At 42.0% G+C, this 15,886-nt stretch overlaps 2 protein-coding genes across 3 annotated transcripts; one reads left to right on the top strand and one right to left on the bottom strand.

The window, feature by feature from the left end:
• Nucleotides 1-107: 107 nt before the first annotated feature.
• Nucleotides 108-6,296, bottom strand: LOC146676513 (ribonuclease kappa-A-like). Its single transcript, XM_085400791.1, has 4 exons — nt 6,065-6,296; nt 5,401-5,483; nt 1,678-1,804; nt 108-472 (listed from the first exon to the last, which is right to left on the bottom strand). The coding sequence occupies exons 1-4, from the start codon at nt 6,137-6,139 to the stop codon at nt 455-457; spliced, it is 303 nt and encodes a 100-aa protein (XP_085256917.1). The 5' UTR covers nt 6,140-6,296; the 3' UTR covers nt 108-454.
• Nucleotides 6,297-8,112: 1,816 nt separating this feature from the next.
• LOC146676512 (BPTF-associated chromatin complex component 1-like) lies at nt 8,113-14,015 on the top strand. Of its 2 annotated transcripts, none has more exons than XM_085400788.1 (5): nt 8,113-8,583; nt 9,257-9,351; nt 11,664-11,887; nt 12,045-12,152; nt 12,856-14,015. In XM_085400788.1, exons 1-5 carry the CDS (start codon nt 8,563-8,565, stop codon nt 12,918-12,920), a joined length of 513 nt encoding a protein of 170 aa, XP_085256914.1. In that variant the 5' UTR covers nt 8,113-8,562; the 3' UTR covers nt 12,921-14,015. The 2 variants fall into 2 exon arrangements, with proteins under 2 accessions (XP_085256914.1, XP_085256913.1); XM_085400787.1 differs by having other exon boundaries at nt 11,661-11,887.
• Nucleotides 14,016-15,886: the final 1,871 nt, after the last annotated feature.

Genomic DNA, 15,886 nt, shown 5'->3' with positions numbered 1-15,886 from the left:
TCAGGAAGAACACACTGGATACAGTAAGTCTGCTTACAGCAGACAGCTGGACGTCCTCCAGGGAACCAAAGGTAAACGTAGGCTTTAAAAGGCGCTTTCAGACAAACTACGCTGAGAGAAATGATTTAATTTCATTATCAACATTCCCAACACAGTCACATGGTCACTGATAAGGATTACAAACATACTCTCTGATTTAAGAAGTACACCAAAGTGTTTTACAGCTTTTATTTCAATCTGACTAGTGTAACCAAACAGTTATAACACAGTAATCAGAGGTAGAACTAGTTTAATCTTAGAATTAACACGTCAAATTACTTTTTGTTCTCAAAGTGTCCGACCTCGTCCCCTTTGACAAGGTCCCTGAAATCCTGAGACAGAAGAAAAAACAGGTGAGAATCAACACAGCTGCTGTCAGTGGGCTGCGGGGAGGTTATCCTTCCACCAGGTGGCGCTACTGCACGAGATACTCCTGAAGAACAACACCGAGGAGCAGAAATGAGAAACTGTAGCAAATACAATAAACCATCAGTTTATAAATTAAACAAAAAAGCAAACTATAGTTAATCCTCCTCTTTGACCTTAAATAAACCTATTTGTTTAATTGACATAATACATTCAATAACGTTTAAAACCAGAGAAAGACCATAAACTCATCATGACTCATATCTCTGTGATCAAGGTTGTTTTACTTCTTCAAATGAATTTTGAACTAGTTGTCTTCCATCATCTCCATAAAATCAGAGGACGTACAGCTGGTTACAGATGGTTGAGCTGTTTGGACACAGTAGAAAAGAAAGGTGCAGAAGAAGAATAACTGATAAAGTGAACCTCATGACTGTTGCAAAGAGGACATGCAGGGCTGCAGGAGAAGAACAGACAAACTATGCCTCCATACTCGTCTGCTTATCCAGAGCCAGGTCACGAATGTAGCATCCTAAGCAGAGAAGCTTTGACCTCCCTCTCCCCAGCCACCTCCTCCAGCTTACCCAGGGGAATAAGGATGACTGTGATCCCCAACACACACCCTCTGGACCCCCTTCTTAAAGATGGGAACCAACACCTCGGTCTCTTAATCGATAAGTACCACCCCTGATCTCCATGCAGCATTGCAAAGGTGCGTCAACCAAGACAGGCCTCCAGCATTCAGAGGCTTCATGAACTCGGCCGACCTCATCCTTTGAAGTTTAACTTGCCTGAGTGATGTCACCCCCCCAGTGATGTCACACTCGTCCAAAGACTCTGCATCCTCTATGGAAGGCGTGTCAGCGGGATAAAGAGGTTCTTTCAGTATTTCTCAACTGAAGTCAGCAATTCCCCCTCTGCAGTGTATACTGTGTGGGTAGATCAATGCTTCCCCGTCCTGAGTCATCCGGCAGTTTACCAGAATCACGTCAAGGATGCCCAAAAGTCTTTTTCCATGGGATTGTTTTTTAAAGCTGATGTCTGGGACAGTTACATGGGAAGCATTTATGGATTTTTCATGGACTGACCCATCTCAATCTCCAGTACTACCTCAAAAGAAACTAACTGGATCAAATTGTTCAACTGAACAATGTTGTTTGGCTAAGAGCAAACAGCTTAACAAGATGGAGTCTCTTGTAATCGAGATCCTGTGATTCTCCCAAAATAAATTCAAGTGCATTGCAAGGTAAAAAGTCAGAAGCATTAACTCACCTTCTTCTTATTGAGCTTCATCTGGCAGCAGGAGAACAGTCCACACACTACATACATAGCAGCTGCGATGAAGCAGTTGTAGCCCACCTTCTGGTACACGTCATAGGCCCTGTGAGGTGGATCTAAACTGAGAAAATAGAAACATTGCAAAAGAAAAGTTACACATCTCATGAATGATTCAGTCACTGCAGATACACAGCAGAATGAACAAGTACTGAACACATCACGCATGTTCTATGTAAATATATTTCTAAAGGTGCTATTGAACTACAACACATCCCATTCATACATGCAAAGAAATCAAACCACAGATGTCTTTAAATTATGTGTTATAATGAGGAATGACAAAGGGAAAAGCATATTTAATACTTCGTACAAGGACAGTTTCTAGATGCCTCTTGTATGCAGAAACTAGTCACGTGCATTACTCAGGTGGGATTTTGGTCCATTTTTTCACACAAACAGTCTTGAAATCCTGAAGGTTCCCCTTCTATGAACTCTGACCTTTAGTTATTTCCATATGTTTTCAGTAGGATTCAGGTCAGGTGACTGACTGAGCTAATCTAGCAGCTTCTTCTTTCTCTGAAATCAAATGAGACTTTCCTTGGCTGTGTTTGGGATCCATTGTCTGGTAGATGGCAACAAAGTTTGTGAGTCTAAGGAGCTTGGAAAGAAAAGCGTCTGGACTTCTTTAAGTTGCTTGAAGACGTTTCACCTCTCATCCGAGAAGCTTCTTCAGTTCGAAGGTCACATGGTGGAGAGTCTCAGATTTAAGCTCTGTGGGTGTATCCCCCACAAAGAGGGACAAAAGGACCACCTGATGATCCTCTACCTAATCACATGAGCCAGGGTTTCGGGTGAGCTCACTGTGAAACCTGGCCCCACCCTATCATGTGATTTCCTGAGGTCAGATGGCCCAGGGTGTGAGTGGGCATTTGGCGTCTGGGAAGTATCTCAAAACTGGACTATAGATGGCAGACAGTTGGTGTCGTAAGCCCCGCCTCTGTTCAAAGATGGCCGCTCACAGTGGACATAGATGGCTTCTTTTACTCCTCTTTCAAACCATCTGTCCTCTCTGTCCAAAATGTGAACACTGGCATCCTCAATGCCATTGTTCCCACTTTGGAAGCAACTTGAAGAAGTCCAGACGCTTTTCTTTTCAAGCTCCTTAGACTACGATGACCTGGATGACCGAGAACCTTCACAGACAAAGTTTCTGAGTATTTCTTCTTCAATATTTTGTCTCTGTACATTGTTCGTTCCCTCAGTTTATGAAGTATGTGGAAATGTGTATGCGGGAGCACCTCGTGGCCGGTTTATGGTGGAATGATTTTCTTTCCACATTATTTACTCCAGTGCTCACTGGAATTTACAGTAGTTTAGAAATTCTGTAACCAAGGGCATCATCTGGAAGAAGCAACTAGAGACTGAAGAGGTACAACACAAACACTATGGCAAAGGGGAGCCAGGACATCAAGTTGGGGATACCGTTGTCATTCCCACCCACCAAGCCCCAAGAACAACTTGCGTATTAAAGGCGTTGAGGGCAAGTACAGCTGAAAGAGAGGCTCAGTGGGGAACCCGGACTCTCCAAGACTCTGTGAAGGTTCTCAGTCATCCAGTCCACTACAGGAAGACAACACCTGCCTGTGAGGGTGACGCCTCCGTACCAGATGTGCTGAACAACTTCTACGCACGGTTTGACTCTCAGGACGTGATGATGAGGAAGACTACTCCCCTCACAACGACCAGGCTCTGTGTCTGATGTGAAGTACTGATGTGCACCGTTGTGTCTGCATCATTCTGTTCTGTCTGGTGTTGCACAATTTGGTGGTTTTTTTTGCCAGTTTTGCACACTTGCACTTTATGTAGTTCTGTGTTGATTGTTTGTCAAAGTGAGTTGAGGCAACTGTTTTTGTGATTTGGCGCTATCGAATAAAAACTGAGCTCAACTGAGCTGTGCCTGTAAGGGCTTATTAAACACAGGACAAAAACACAGGACGGTCGTTTAGCCCAAGATTTGCTACCCCTCCCCCAAAAGGTTGATTCTGTTCATCTGGATGTTTTCTCTTAAAACGAGCGTTTATACGGTTGGAAACCTGCAGTCAGCTGATAATGAGGAAGTCACTCTGCTACTCTTTGAGTCCAAACTTCCTGTTTTTCATTCTGGACCAGATTGAACCATTTTACTATTTATATTCCTTTTAAAATGTCCATGTTTAGCTCATTAGCAGCTAAGTGGAGGCCAAACGCTGCATCGTGTTCAAAAACAGGATCTCTTTCCCGTCTGCTGGACAGATTTGGTGACCTGTGGTTTATTGCTGAGGCAGATTTCAACTTTCAAGGAAGAATCGTGTTTCTACAAAAGACACAGCAATATCAAATAACATCATTAACCTTTTCTTCATTTACATTTTATGAGGGAAAGAGCGTTTTTCTGCTGTCTGTTTTCATTTGTGGAGCAGGGAAATTATTTTACTGCTATTGTTAAATAATAAATATAATCTGCAGCATGGATATTGCATTCAGGGGTTGAACAGTGTGTGTCTTTCAGAAAGGCTAAAAGTCACAGGCTGACAGGAAACAGGCTTGCAGAGAGTTTGCAGAAGTGAAAGTTATTTTGAGCAGCAGGCTAAGACGAGGCTTTAACAATGTAACAGATAGCTTTAAGATGGCCTTAAGATGTTTATGATGATGTTGACCTTGTATTTCAGGTGCAGTTATGACTATTTTATACACAATGCATATCTGTGCTTATTAAAGAGTTGGAGCTCGGTCAATTAATTGGGGGTTGGAAGCTTTGTTCGGCGCGATGTCCGGACAATCTATTGTGCAAGTGACTTGGAGCTATAGAAGGTTAAAACTGCGTACATGCTTACAAAACACTTATATCAGGTCATTTTATATTAAGGTTTTAGTAGAGGTTCTTGGTTAAAACATTTATTTAGTAGAAGACATACACATAGTCTCAGTGAGCCTCTGGTCTAGTGAAAGGTCAGAAGTGCAACAGGTGAATTGAGAAAGAGCATTTGAGGACGAGACACAGACAGTTAGTAGGTGAAGAGGTGACACAAAGAGCATGTGAGGTCAACACACACACACACATGAGTTAGATTTATTTAGAGGAGAGAGAGATTAGTCATGTCTGGATTGGAACTGCGAAAGTGTCTCGGTAAAAGAGGAACCGTCCTTGTCTTCTCGGCAAGAAAGAGGAACTGAAAGGTTGACCGGAGGAATCGGCCATGAAAATAGAAGATGATCTTCTGGGTTAAAAGTCATTGTGGTGTTGATCTGATCTATGTATAAAATGTATCTGTGACGCATGAAGGGGCGTCAGTAAATCAAACCCTGATGCTATAAAATATCTGTTTATGCTTTGATTAAGTCGAAGATCAATTGCTGTCTGCGTACAGAGTTGTCTTCCCACACGTGTGTATTCATTAAAAATCATTGTTTGACCAAGAGCTTCTGGACCATGGGTGGTTTGTACTCTCCTTCCTCAATTTTGAACCTTAACACATTCCTTCTATTTAAGGCAGAAAATTGAAGCATAATTGGTGACTGTCTCTGCAGGAGCAGGATACCTGCAGCTGACAGGATACTAACCCTAAACAGAATGACCAACATGCAGTGCATCAGTCCAGCTCAAACAGACCAGTATTGAGCCAGAGTGCAGCTGCATAGGCAGAGATCTGGAGTGATGTGTTATAGCACAAGACTTACTCTTTAAATGTGTCTTCATCTGTCAAAGGCACATCTTCAATCAGTACTGCTGAATTTGTTGTAAAGAAGATGCCCAGCAAGGCCTGAGACAGAGAGGGGTATATTAGTCAAGCAGTGGCTCAGAGTAACTTGTAATGTGGTCCCAAATGTAATGAACATAACAGCAGGGTACAGCTCTTTATGATCCAGATATGTTTTTGACACAAATGCAATGCTTCCTAAACATTCACACAAAACAGGACTATTTAATACGCTATTGGATTAAACCGAGTCTTTCTTTACTCTTTAACTGGAGCTTCCTAAGCTGCCCTCTACTAACACTGGGAGGGAGATTCAGAAAGGTCAAACCATAGATCTGCTGTTATAGTTGCTGGTACAACAGGGTGTTTGCCTGACACTGTCTCTGCACCTTCACAGAAACAGCATACATGTCATGCACATCACGTTTTACGTTTAAAAGGGTCAGTCTGGGCTCAAAATCTAACTTTATTTCAACCCACGTGGCTCATACACAAGTGTATGTAAGAGTTAAGGCTCCGTTTTCAGACACATTTAAATATATAATGTTAAGAAACTGGAATCACGTGACTGAGTGAACAGTAACTTCGTAACAAGAATTTAAGTGGCGCATAACGACGCAGCAAAGCAAAATCTCCACACTTACCAACATGACAACTCCCCACATGCTCAACACGATCCCACATGCGGCGAGTTTAGGTCCACAGATGAGGCCACGCATGATTCCACTCTGGTGCTCTTACTAGTCCACACAGAGAGCGTCAAACTAATCTCAGACTACGGTAGCTTCTTCGGACACGTGACTATGACCGAACAGGTTCCGGGATGTTGAAAGTTAGAAATAGAAACAAACCGATCGAGTGAAGTGTTTTATATTAGTGTGCGGTGCGATACATTTGCTCCTAACTTACTGTAATAAAAGCCTGACACGTCCGTCACGTACAAACCAACACAAACCTCTAGTTACAAGTTTTCTGTAACAATCCGGTAAACGAAATCACGTGACCGCAATGTTCTCAGTCATGTGACCTTCCCTCTCCGCGCGCAGATACCTTTGGAAATACAGTAATTTCCTGATTTCACAACAACATGAACGCACGCCTGTCTACTTTATTCTCTGCGCTTATTTTGTGTGATAGACTTTGAAACGCTCTGCTTTGCAGTAAACGCGTACTGTATCACTAGAAAGTAAGCACTCATTTAACGCGGTGTCTTCTTGTGCACATGGCAGGCAAGTGATTTGAATGATAATATATATTTAGAAAAAACCACTGTAATGTATCTATGTGTGCCTTTGTAGTGGTACAGTATGGTTATGTATAGGTTTCCACCAGCCTGCACTGTGCAGTGTGTGTGAGATAGATACACCATAACAGTACCTGATGATAAGCTGGATTTAGACCAAATTTATTATAGCTTAAGTACAATTAAACAACAAACTGATGACTAATACAACCTACAGCATATAAATGGAGATGGAGTGTTTAAGGAAAAAGATTCGCAGCATGAAACATTAATCTGGATCAGAACTAAGTAAACTATGCAGCAACCCTACATTTCTTTACTCGTGTGGCTCTTTTTAAAAGAGTTGTGCATAAATAAGCACGTTTCTGTTTTTCAATCTTCCCTTCATTGTGTGAACATATATTTTTGGTAAACAGACTTATGTACTGCTTTTCTAACTCTATCTGATTTTTTCTATTTCTGTTTTACCAGGTTCATTCACCCATTCACAGACAAGCACTTTCTTCTATACACTGGCACACACACTCTCACGGATGTATCGTGACAACCCGACAGACACTTGGACATGCAGACCGAAGCAGCCAGAGATCAAATGATCAACCTTCCACCTGGTAGATCACCCACTCTACCTTCTGAGCCACAGCCATCCGTCATGCTGTACCTCATACTATCCCCTCTGGACTTGTGTGTTGTTGTTTCTACAGTAGCGTCACCAGTGTGTAGTCAGATCTCATTTCTGTAAACAATTAAGGTGTTTTATGGTAAAATATAACAATATAAAAGATAAATACAATATAAATTGTCAATAGACTGCCTAAATGTTAACAATGTAAACCACCATGTGTCACTCAAAGAAGCCCCAAAAAGACCAGATCCCCTGCTCTTTAACTACAGTAACTGATCATGATAAGCACGAATGCGATTATCGGTGTGCTTAGCTTTAGTCTGCACCCATCAAGAAGTTATTGTGAAAGATGTTCTGAGGACATTGTTATTCAGTATTTTTTCTTTCTTTAAAGCCAAGGTAAGAGTATCAGTTTCAACCAGGAACCTTCCTGCTGTGAGGTGACAGTTCTAACCACTGCAGCACCACGAAGCACTGGCCTGAGTGTCAAACTGCTGAAGCGTTTTCCCCGGGACTATACAAATTCTCAGTGTAGACATCACAGTGTGTATGATTTTAGTTTGAGGATGGACAGACTTATACGGCCATATTTTAAAAGAACGTGCTACAATCTGTGGTTCCAACAGTGTGCCAGCACTTTAACATTATGAAAAGGTTTTTGAACATTCTGTTAAAACGTTTCTTCTTGGTAACCTTTTTTAGTTTTTTTTTTCAGTTTTTATCCTCAATATCGTACGGAGCCCCGCAGGGGACATGGAAGAAAAAAAAATTAAGACGGACTTTTGCGAGATCTCGCAAAACAAACTCGCGATCTCGCAAAAGTCCGTCTTAATTTTTTTTCCTCCCATGTCCCCTGCGGGGCTCCGTAATATCATCTACTAATCTGATTCCAATTATATATTTTTCTTGTAAGTATTCACGTCCTCAAGTTTACCCCGTTTCGAGTGACCCGGTCACAGTGAGTTCTTAAAAACTGAGATTTACGAGTGCACCCTGAAGCCAGCGCGAGCCATCTGCTGAGCGCGCGCACATCCGTCTGTCGTCAGTGACATGATAGGAAAGAAGTTTGAAGGCAGATAAAACACCTTTTGCAGCAGTATGCAGCGCGGTATGAAAAAGACTGCCTTTTCCAAGCAGTGATACTAAAGACGGCGGGAGAGCTGCTTTCTAGCTGTGGAGCTACATTAGCTAAGTGGCTATGCTGTTAGCATCGTAGTAGCTGTAATTGAACTGAAGGACATCATTGAGTGTGTGCTATCACAGAGACCAGCGAAATGACCTCAGCTTCTACTAAAGTAAGTCAGTCTGACACGTGAACATTTAGCATGTATTACATGGTGTGCATACAGTGTTGTTATCCTTACACAAACGTACCAACCCCAGTTTGCACCGAGCTTCCCGCTGCTTCTACACAATGGCCAAAACATGGACTGAACTTTTCCAGGGGATCATCAAACAATATTGCAAAATCTTTAAGTTTTAGGACAAATTATCTAAAAAGCAACAGTGGAAAATCATGGATCATCTATGCCCACGTGTTGCTTTTGGTCCTTCTTTTCCAGTGAGGGGGAATCTGTATACCTCCACCCAGCACCAGTGTAAGCTGGTGCTGTTGTATTACTCTGTGCTGTGACTGCGTGCAGCAGGACACTGCACATAAACAACCTGGATCCCAATGATAAACGTCTATCTGAGCACTCAGCGTGCTTTATATAACTTGCCTCATTCACCCACACGCACTCATAATTTGGGGTTAATATCTTGCCCAAAGATATTTGGCAGGCAAATTGGAGCAGAGAGGGGTTGAACCACCAACCTTCTCTCAGCTGACCTGCTCTACCACCTAAATGTTAATCGCAGCATGTTGCAGTACACATCCCTTTATTACAACGTTCACCCTCTGTGGAACGATACGTAGTCATTTTCCATGGATGCTACTTGTCCACTTAACCACTCTGTGTTGGCCAGGTGGGCGAGATCTTCTCTGCAGCAGGAGCAGCCTTCACCAAACTAGGAGAACTCACCATGCAGCTTCACCCAGTGGCAGAGTCCAGTCCTGCCGGGTAACACTAGTCTCACACACCTTGTATAATTATAATAATTTGTCTAAAATGATATAAAAAGTAATGTTGTTGCATTTCGTATGGACTTGAGCTGTTTTTGTTGTTGGAGCCAAAAACTAAGATGTACTTTATATAAGTTTAATTTCATTATAAACCATTGAGTTAAGTAAATTAATTTTCTGTCTATAACAGAAAATTAATTTCTCAGTGTGCTTTATATAGTAAGGCAGGGTGTCCAACTCAAGGCCTCCAGTGTCCTGCAGGTTTAGACGTGTCCAGCTGATTTAAATGGCTAAATGACCTCCTCAACACATCTTGAAGTTCTCCAGAGGCCTGGAAATGACCTGATCATTTGATTCAGGTGTGCTGACCCAGGGTGAGATCTGAAACCTGCAGGACACCGGCCCTCGAGGCCTGGAGTTACCCACCCCTGTAGTAAGGTAAACGTTTTCACGAGGGGTCTCTAAGGCTACGTTCACACTGCAGGTCTTAATGCTCAATTCAGATTTTTTTATCAAATCCGATTTTTCATTTATTTACTTTTTTGTCTGCTTGTTCACACTACAAATAAAATGCGACAGCAAACGCGCTCTAGTGTGAACCCTCAAAGCGGCCGCATGTGCAAAAGAAGACGTCACACACAACGCGCTCTGTTTAGACCCAGAGCAAACAGTGTTGTTGGACTGTCCATCCATCCATTCGCTACCGCTTTTCCTTTTCAGGGTCGTGGGGGGCGCTGGAGCCAATCCCAGCTGTCGTAGGGCGAGAGGCGGGGTACACCCTGGACAGGTCGCCAGTCTGTCACAGGGCTAACACACAAGGACAGACAACCATTCATACTCACATTCACACCTAGTGACAATTTGGATTTTCCAATTAACCTATCCCCACAAACTGCATGTCTTTGGACGGTGGGAGGAAGCCGGAGTACCCGGAGAGAACCCACGCAAACACGGGGAGAACATGCAAACTCCACACAGAAAGACCCCGGCCTGATGGTGGAATTGAACTCAGGACCTTCTTGCTGTGCGGCAACAGTGCTAACCACCGTGCTGCCCTGTTGTTGGACTGATAGCCTTAATATAAAGACCTGTTTCGGACTTTACATTTCCCAATTTTGCTTTAAGTTATAAAGTTATTGTGATATTTACATTTGGCCTAATAATGATCCTTATTGCTGTTTTAGAGGAGCGGTGCTTCAAAGGATAGTTGCAGATTCCTGTCAGAATCTGCAGATTATACAGTACAAATAAAATGTTCACGTTGTCTTCCCAACAGTTTCACTGGATAGCCAGGAAGCGTTCACGATGTCTTCTCCGGCGCTGATAGTTGGCGTCTGTCCTGTGTCAGTGACGTAAAAGACTGATTTAATGCAACATGACCGTTCAAACAGCAGTTGCTTTCTGAAACATCAGATATGTATCGGATTCAGGACCACATACGAAAGTGACCCAGGTCTGATTTGAAAATATCGGATTTGTGTCGTTCACACTGTCCTACCATGATCAGATATGGGTCGCATAGGGTCAAAAAAATCAGATTTGATGTGCTTTCGCCTGCAGTGTGAACGTAGCCTAAGTGGATGGATATTTGATTAAGTAGATTTACTAGATGTCCTTTCTGATGCAAACTCCAAAGGATTTGAGTAGTGTAAACCACTACACTATGGAGTCACTGCTTTATATAGTAAGGTAAAGGCCCAAATAACGAAGGAAAGACTCCAACAATCAGACCAGGCTACCCTTAAGGAGAGGAAACCATCTGCTAGAACAGGATGAGCATTTACGTGAGTCTACAACCCAAAACTTATACATGTGCATAGCATGCATGGCACAATTTCATGTACTGTAAATAATCTATAAACTATACTATAAATAACCTAATTTAAGTTAGGTTTGTGAGTGCATTAACTTGTGGGTCACCATAGCTGCATCTACTAAAAGAAGTTCAGTCTCTGTGACCTCCATCTCAAGGTCAGGGGTTTAAGTTTGCACATTCATAAGATTTTCAGAAAACTCGAGAATAATTCAACGTAGAATTTTTAAATTGAGACCATAGGTGTATCTACTAAAAATCTTGGACATGTCTTATTCATGAGAACAACCTCTGGGGCGTAAAACGTGTAACTTTGTGAGCCGGTTTTAATAATAAACATGAATCAGACACAGAGTGTTACAGTCAGAGTCAGACGAGTTACCAAATAAATGGTCACAGAACGTGTGATTCATCTGTGTCATCACATGTGCAGAGACTACCCAGTGTGGGCCGGAATAGCTTAATCCTTAATTTAGCTCCCATCTCTCCTCCAGCAGTTTGACAAAGAGCACAGTGAAGAGGAAACCATATGAAGATGGAGCTACGCCTGCAACTTCTGACAGTCCAAAGAAGGTCATCAAGAAATCCACTCTTGCTGTTGCCAGAGCATCGCAGGGCCCTCCAGCTGTTATCTCTGTGTCCACAGCTCAGGTTGTCATGGCAGCAGGTCTCCAGGGTCCCCCCTCCAGCCAGCCTCCTCTGAAGAAACAGAAGACTGCAGGTCTCCATCCTCGAGTCCACCAACAGTTTTATTCATTTCATTAAAAAAAACAAAACAACTTTCTTGTAGCTTGTAAATAATAACTTTTTGTAAATTTTAAATACACAAAAATGAACAAATAATACAGAGAAGTGAAGTGAGTGCTGTGTGTGTGCAGATGTGACCCTCAGCGCTCTGAATGATTCGGATGTGAACAGCGATCTTGTGGACATCGAGGGACTCGGTGAGCGATCCAACTCCAAAAAACTCAACAATTTTGATCAAGGTAAAGTTCATGAACAGAAAAAAACCACAGATGGATTGTTTTACGCTGAATTACACAAACAAACAGAAGCTGTCAAATATCCCTGGGGCAGGGATAGCTCAGTAGGTAGAGTGGTGGCCCCATGATCGGAAGGTCGGGGGTTCGACTCCACTGAATGGCTACCCTGAGGTACCCCTGAGCAAGGTACCGTCCCTACACACTGGGTTAAATGCAGAGGAACAATTTCCCTATGGGGACTAACACACACATTGAAAAGTTGGGATCAAGTCAAAAGATTAGATAGCTTCTGCTTTAACATCATCGGGTCTGACTTCTGTTGTTCAGCAGAAAAAATTGGGTAGAAAACCCCATCCAGTAAGTCCTGCACCTCACTGGTGCAGGACTTACTTAGTCAGCAGTTTGGGCAAGTGGCTATCAGCTAAAGTTGAGAGCAGGGAAACTTTGGGTTTTCACATTAAAAAAAGTGACGTTGGGAGCATCTGCACTATCCAAAACATGTAAATGTGTACTAGCACAAAAGGAGGTTATGTAAAAAAGGCAGACGATCTATATAGGATCAGGCCACTGCAAGGTAAAGACGGGACAGTAATTCAATAAACTGGCAAAAACCCACAAGCCTGTATATTTATGGGCCCCATGTAAAGATTTGGACCATTTGATGATCTACAGTAAGTATATGAGACTTTCTTTTCTGTCTCCATAGATACTCTGAACCTGGACTCAAGCCTCATTATGAACCCCAGCGACCTGCCTCTGCTGTCCCGCTGATCCTCCTGTAAACGTCTAGAAGTGATGAAGAAACACTTGAAATAATTTGTAAAAATCAGGACTCGTGTTTGTAAGCAGTGGATGCTGAGCACTAGGATGAACAGCAGTCAGAATGTGTTGGTGATGAAGTTAGTTCTAGGCAAGTTGGCATAATGTGTGACCTTGTGTAATTTTCGTTTCCTTAAACTCTGGTTGGAGAAACATTTAGAATATCCCACTCTATTTATTTAAGTTACATTTCAGCAGAAAACCCTTGGCTTCACTGATAAAAGATAACCTTTGCAAAAGTTCTCCCGCTGCGGACGCAGGACATGTGTTTTTTAAACAAAGTTAAAGCATTTACAGAAACTCATTAAAAAGCTCCTCTATAATTTCCACTTCAGTGCCTCCAAATGCCTTTGTAAGATTCGATTTGTCATGTTGACAGCATAATTGCTGGCATGTGTTACTAATGTCTTTGACGAGCCAGTGTCCTGAGAAATCCACATCTCACTTTTGGCAGATATCCGTGGTTAAAACTTTGACTGTACAGACATGGCAGTAACAACATGATAAAAGGACATCTCAACTAACTTTACCAGGATTTCTCTGTAGAGCTCTGAAACACAACTAGTTTTCCACTAAACAGAATGACACCAGTGAGCTGAGACAATGTGGATGAATTCCAATTGAATATCAGAACCAGACTTTGTTCATCCCAAAGGGACAATTAAGATACAACAGAGCAGCATGACGTCGAAGACAAGGACAGAGCATAAACAGGCAATAAGAGTGAGATAATAAATACACAGAATATACAGTTTTAAAATTAAAGTGACTGAATAAGTGACTAAAGTGAGTAAAGTGTTGGGAATATAAAAAGAGATATTGCACCTCTCCAGCATCCATATCAAGCTCCTATTATTCCAGATTGGAGTCTGGAAGTTGAAACAATGTAACAAATGATGATTTTAATTGTTATTTTTTCTGTATGTAGAAACTGTCGGTTTTTGTGTATTTTAGCATTTGACAGCATCATGTATGTTTCATGCTGTTTAATCTTTTCTTTATATTCATGTGAGTGGAACATAAAGTTAAGGTGATAGATTTATTTTATCTCGACTTCATGCCTTTCATTTATTTTATTGCTTTGGCAGGAGCGTCACAGACGGGGAATTTTCATCAGTATCATTTTGCATGAAAGTGCTTGAGCTTTGAAGTGCAGCGAAGCATAGCTGCGTAAATGGTAAATGGCCTGTATTTATATAGCGCTTTACTAGTCCCTAAGGACCCCAAAGCGCTTTACATATCCAGTCATCCACCCATTCACACACACATTCACACACTGGTGATGGCAAGCTACATTGTAGCCACAGAGGCGAGGCTGCCGGACACTGGCGCCACCGGGCCCTCTGACCACCACCAGTAGGCAACGGGTGAAGTGTCTTGCCCAAGGACACAACGACCGAGACTGTCCAAGCCGGGGCTCGAACCGGCAACCTTCCGATTACAAGGCGAACTCCCAACTCTTGAGCCACGATCGCCCGTAAACACGTTGGCTTAAAAGAAACAGATGTTTGGGGGATGATGCAATAGCTGCGAATTTGAATGTGCTTGTGCATCTTTTCCATTCTGTTTAGTTCCCAAAGAAATGTTTTTGTCTAAATAGAAGAAAACATTATTTTAGTTTTCATCTGCCAGCCTCCAAGTGCACCCCAACACATTAAGACACTAAGAAAAGTGATGCTAATTCTCTCCTGAAGAGGGAAAAGTAAATTGCAAAAGGATGATTTAAAGAAATATCCCTTGAGCTAAAAGCTGTGAAGGTGCTGACGGTGGATGTGATTGACGGCATCAAGGACATTTATAGGAACACAGTGACCAGCAGTGTGATATCCTTCATACACCATCTCTGTGTGCTCACATAAGTGGAAATCATGACACATTCATTTGCGTTTTGTAAAGATTCATCAGCGCTGTAGACACTCAAACCTGGCTCAGATTTTATTATTGTGCTTGGAACAAAGCCATCGCGACCTTAAAGAACTTTAGCATGCATGTAGTTTAAGGTGAGACAGATTTGAACCTTTTCTTTGGGTCTAAAATAAGTTTCAGTAGACATTTTAGTTTTCAAATGCTGACCTTTTATTAATGTGTAACAGTCATAATCGACCCACAGACCGTTATGTTCGTCCACTGGGAAGTTTTAGACACATTAAACTGCAGTGCTGCTTATTTCTAACAAAATAAATGATAATCACAGCAATGTAGTGATGTGTGTCTGACAGAAGCAGCACATAACATACTGGTAATGCAGTGAAAAATACCAGTAATGATGTGCTGCTACGGCCAGATGCACTGAATGTGACCAACACTCACACGTACTCACAAACATGCATTTCTGGAAAAACAAGTAAAGAATAAATCCAAGCACTACAGGTAACGCAGCATATTTTCAGCATGCAGTGATCTGCCTCCCACATACTGATCTGAAATATAAAGACCAGAGATTTCAATGCAAACACCTCTCAGGTTGTTTGTGACAGCAGCTTTGGATGGATCAGTGATCTCTGGAGGGACGAGAACATATTTGAAATGAGTGATTCCACAGACTGGCAGGCTTTGACACGAGTACCTATCGAAAACAAGAAAATCAGCAACAAAATATAAACAAATGCAACATGCAGGCACTCCTGGTCAGCTGTGCGTTTGTTCCGAAGTTTCTTAAACAATTATTCATAAACAGAAATTAGTTTTATATGATGTGGATAAAACACATTGTTCTCTTATTTTAATAAAAACCTTTAGAAAGAGAACTGTGGCTGGAGTCTAATCGCTGATTGTTCCACACAAACACTAACATAAAATCAACATCGTTATGAGTGAAAAACCTAAAAAAAGTTTGTTTTAAATAGAACGTGTCTAAGCTGTCGACCCTAAATAAGGAAATTATCTAAATCATTCGTCCTCATTTTCTAACCTCATTA

The sequence above is a fragment of the Rhamphochromis longiceps genome, linkage group LG3 (genome assembly GCF_057381845.1).
Source record: "Rhamphochromis longiceps isolate RC_006_pf linkage group LG3, R_longiceps_female_GT1.1, whole genome shotgun sequence".
NCBI lineage: Eukaryota > Metazoa > Chordata > Actinopteri > Cichliformes > Cichlidae > Rhamphochromis > Rhamphochromis longiceps.
This window is presented reverse-complemented; position numbering and strand designations above follow the sequence as displayed.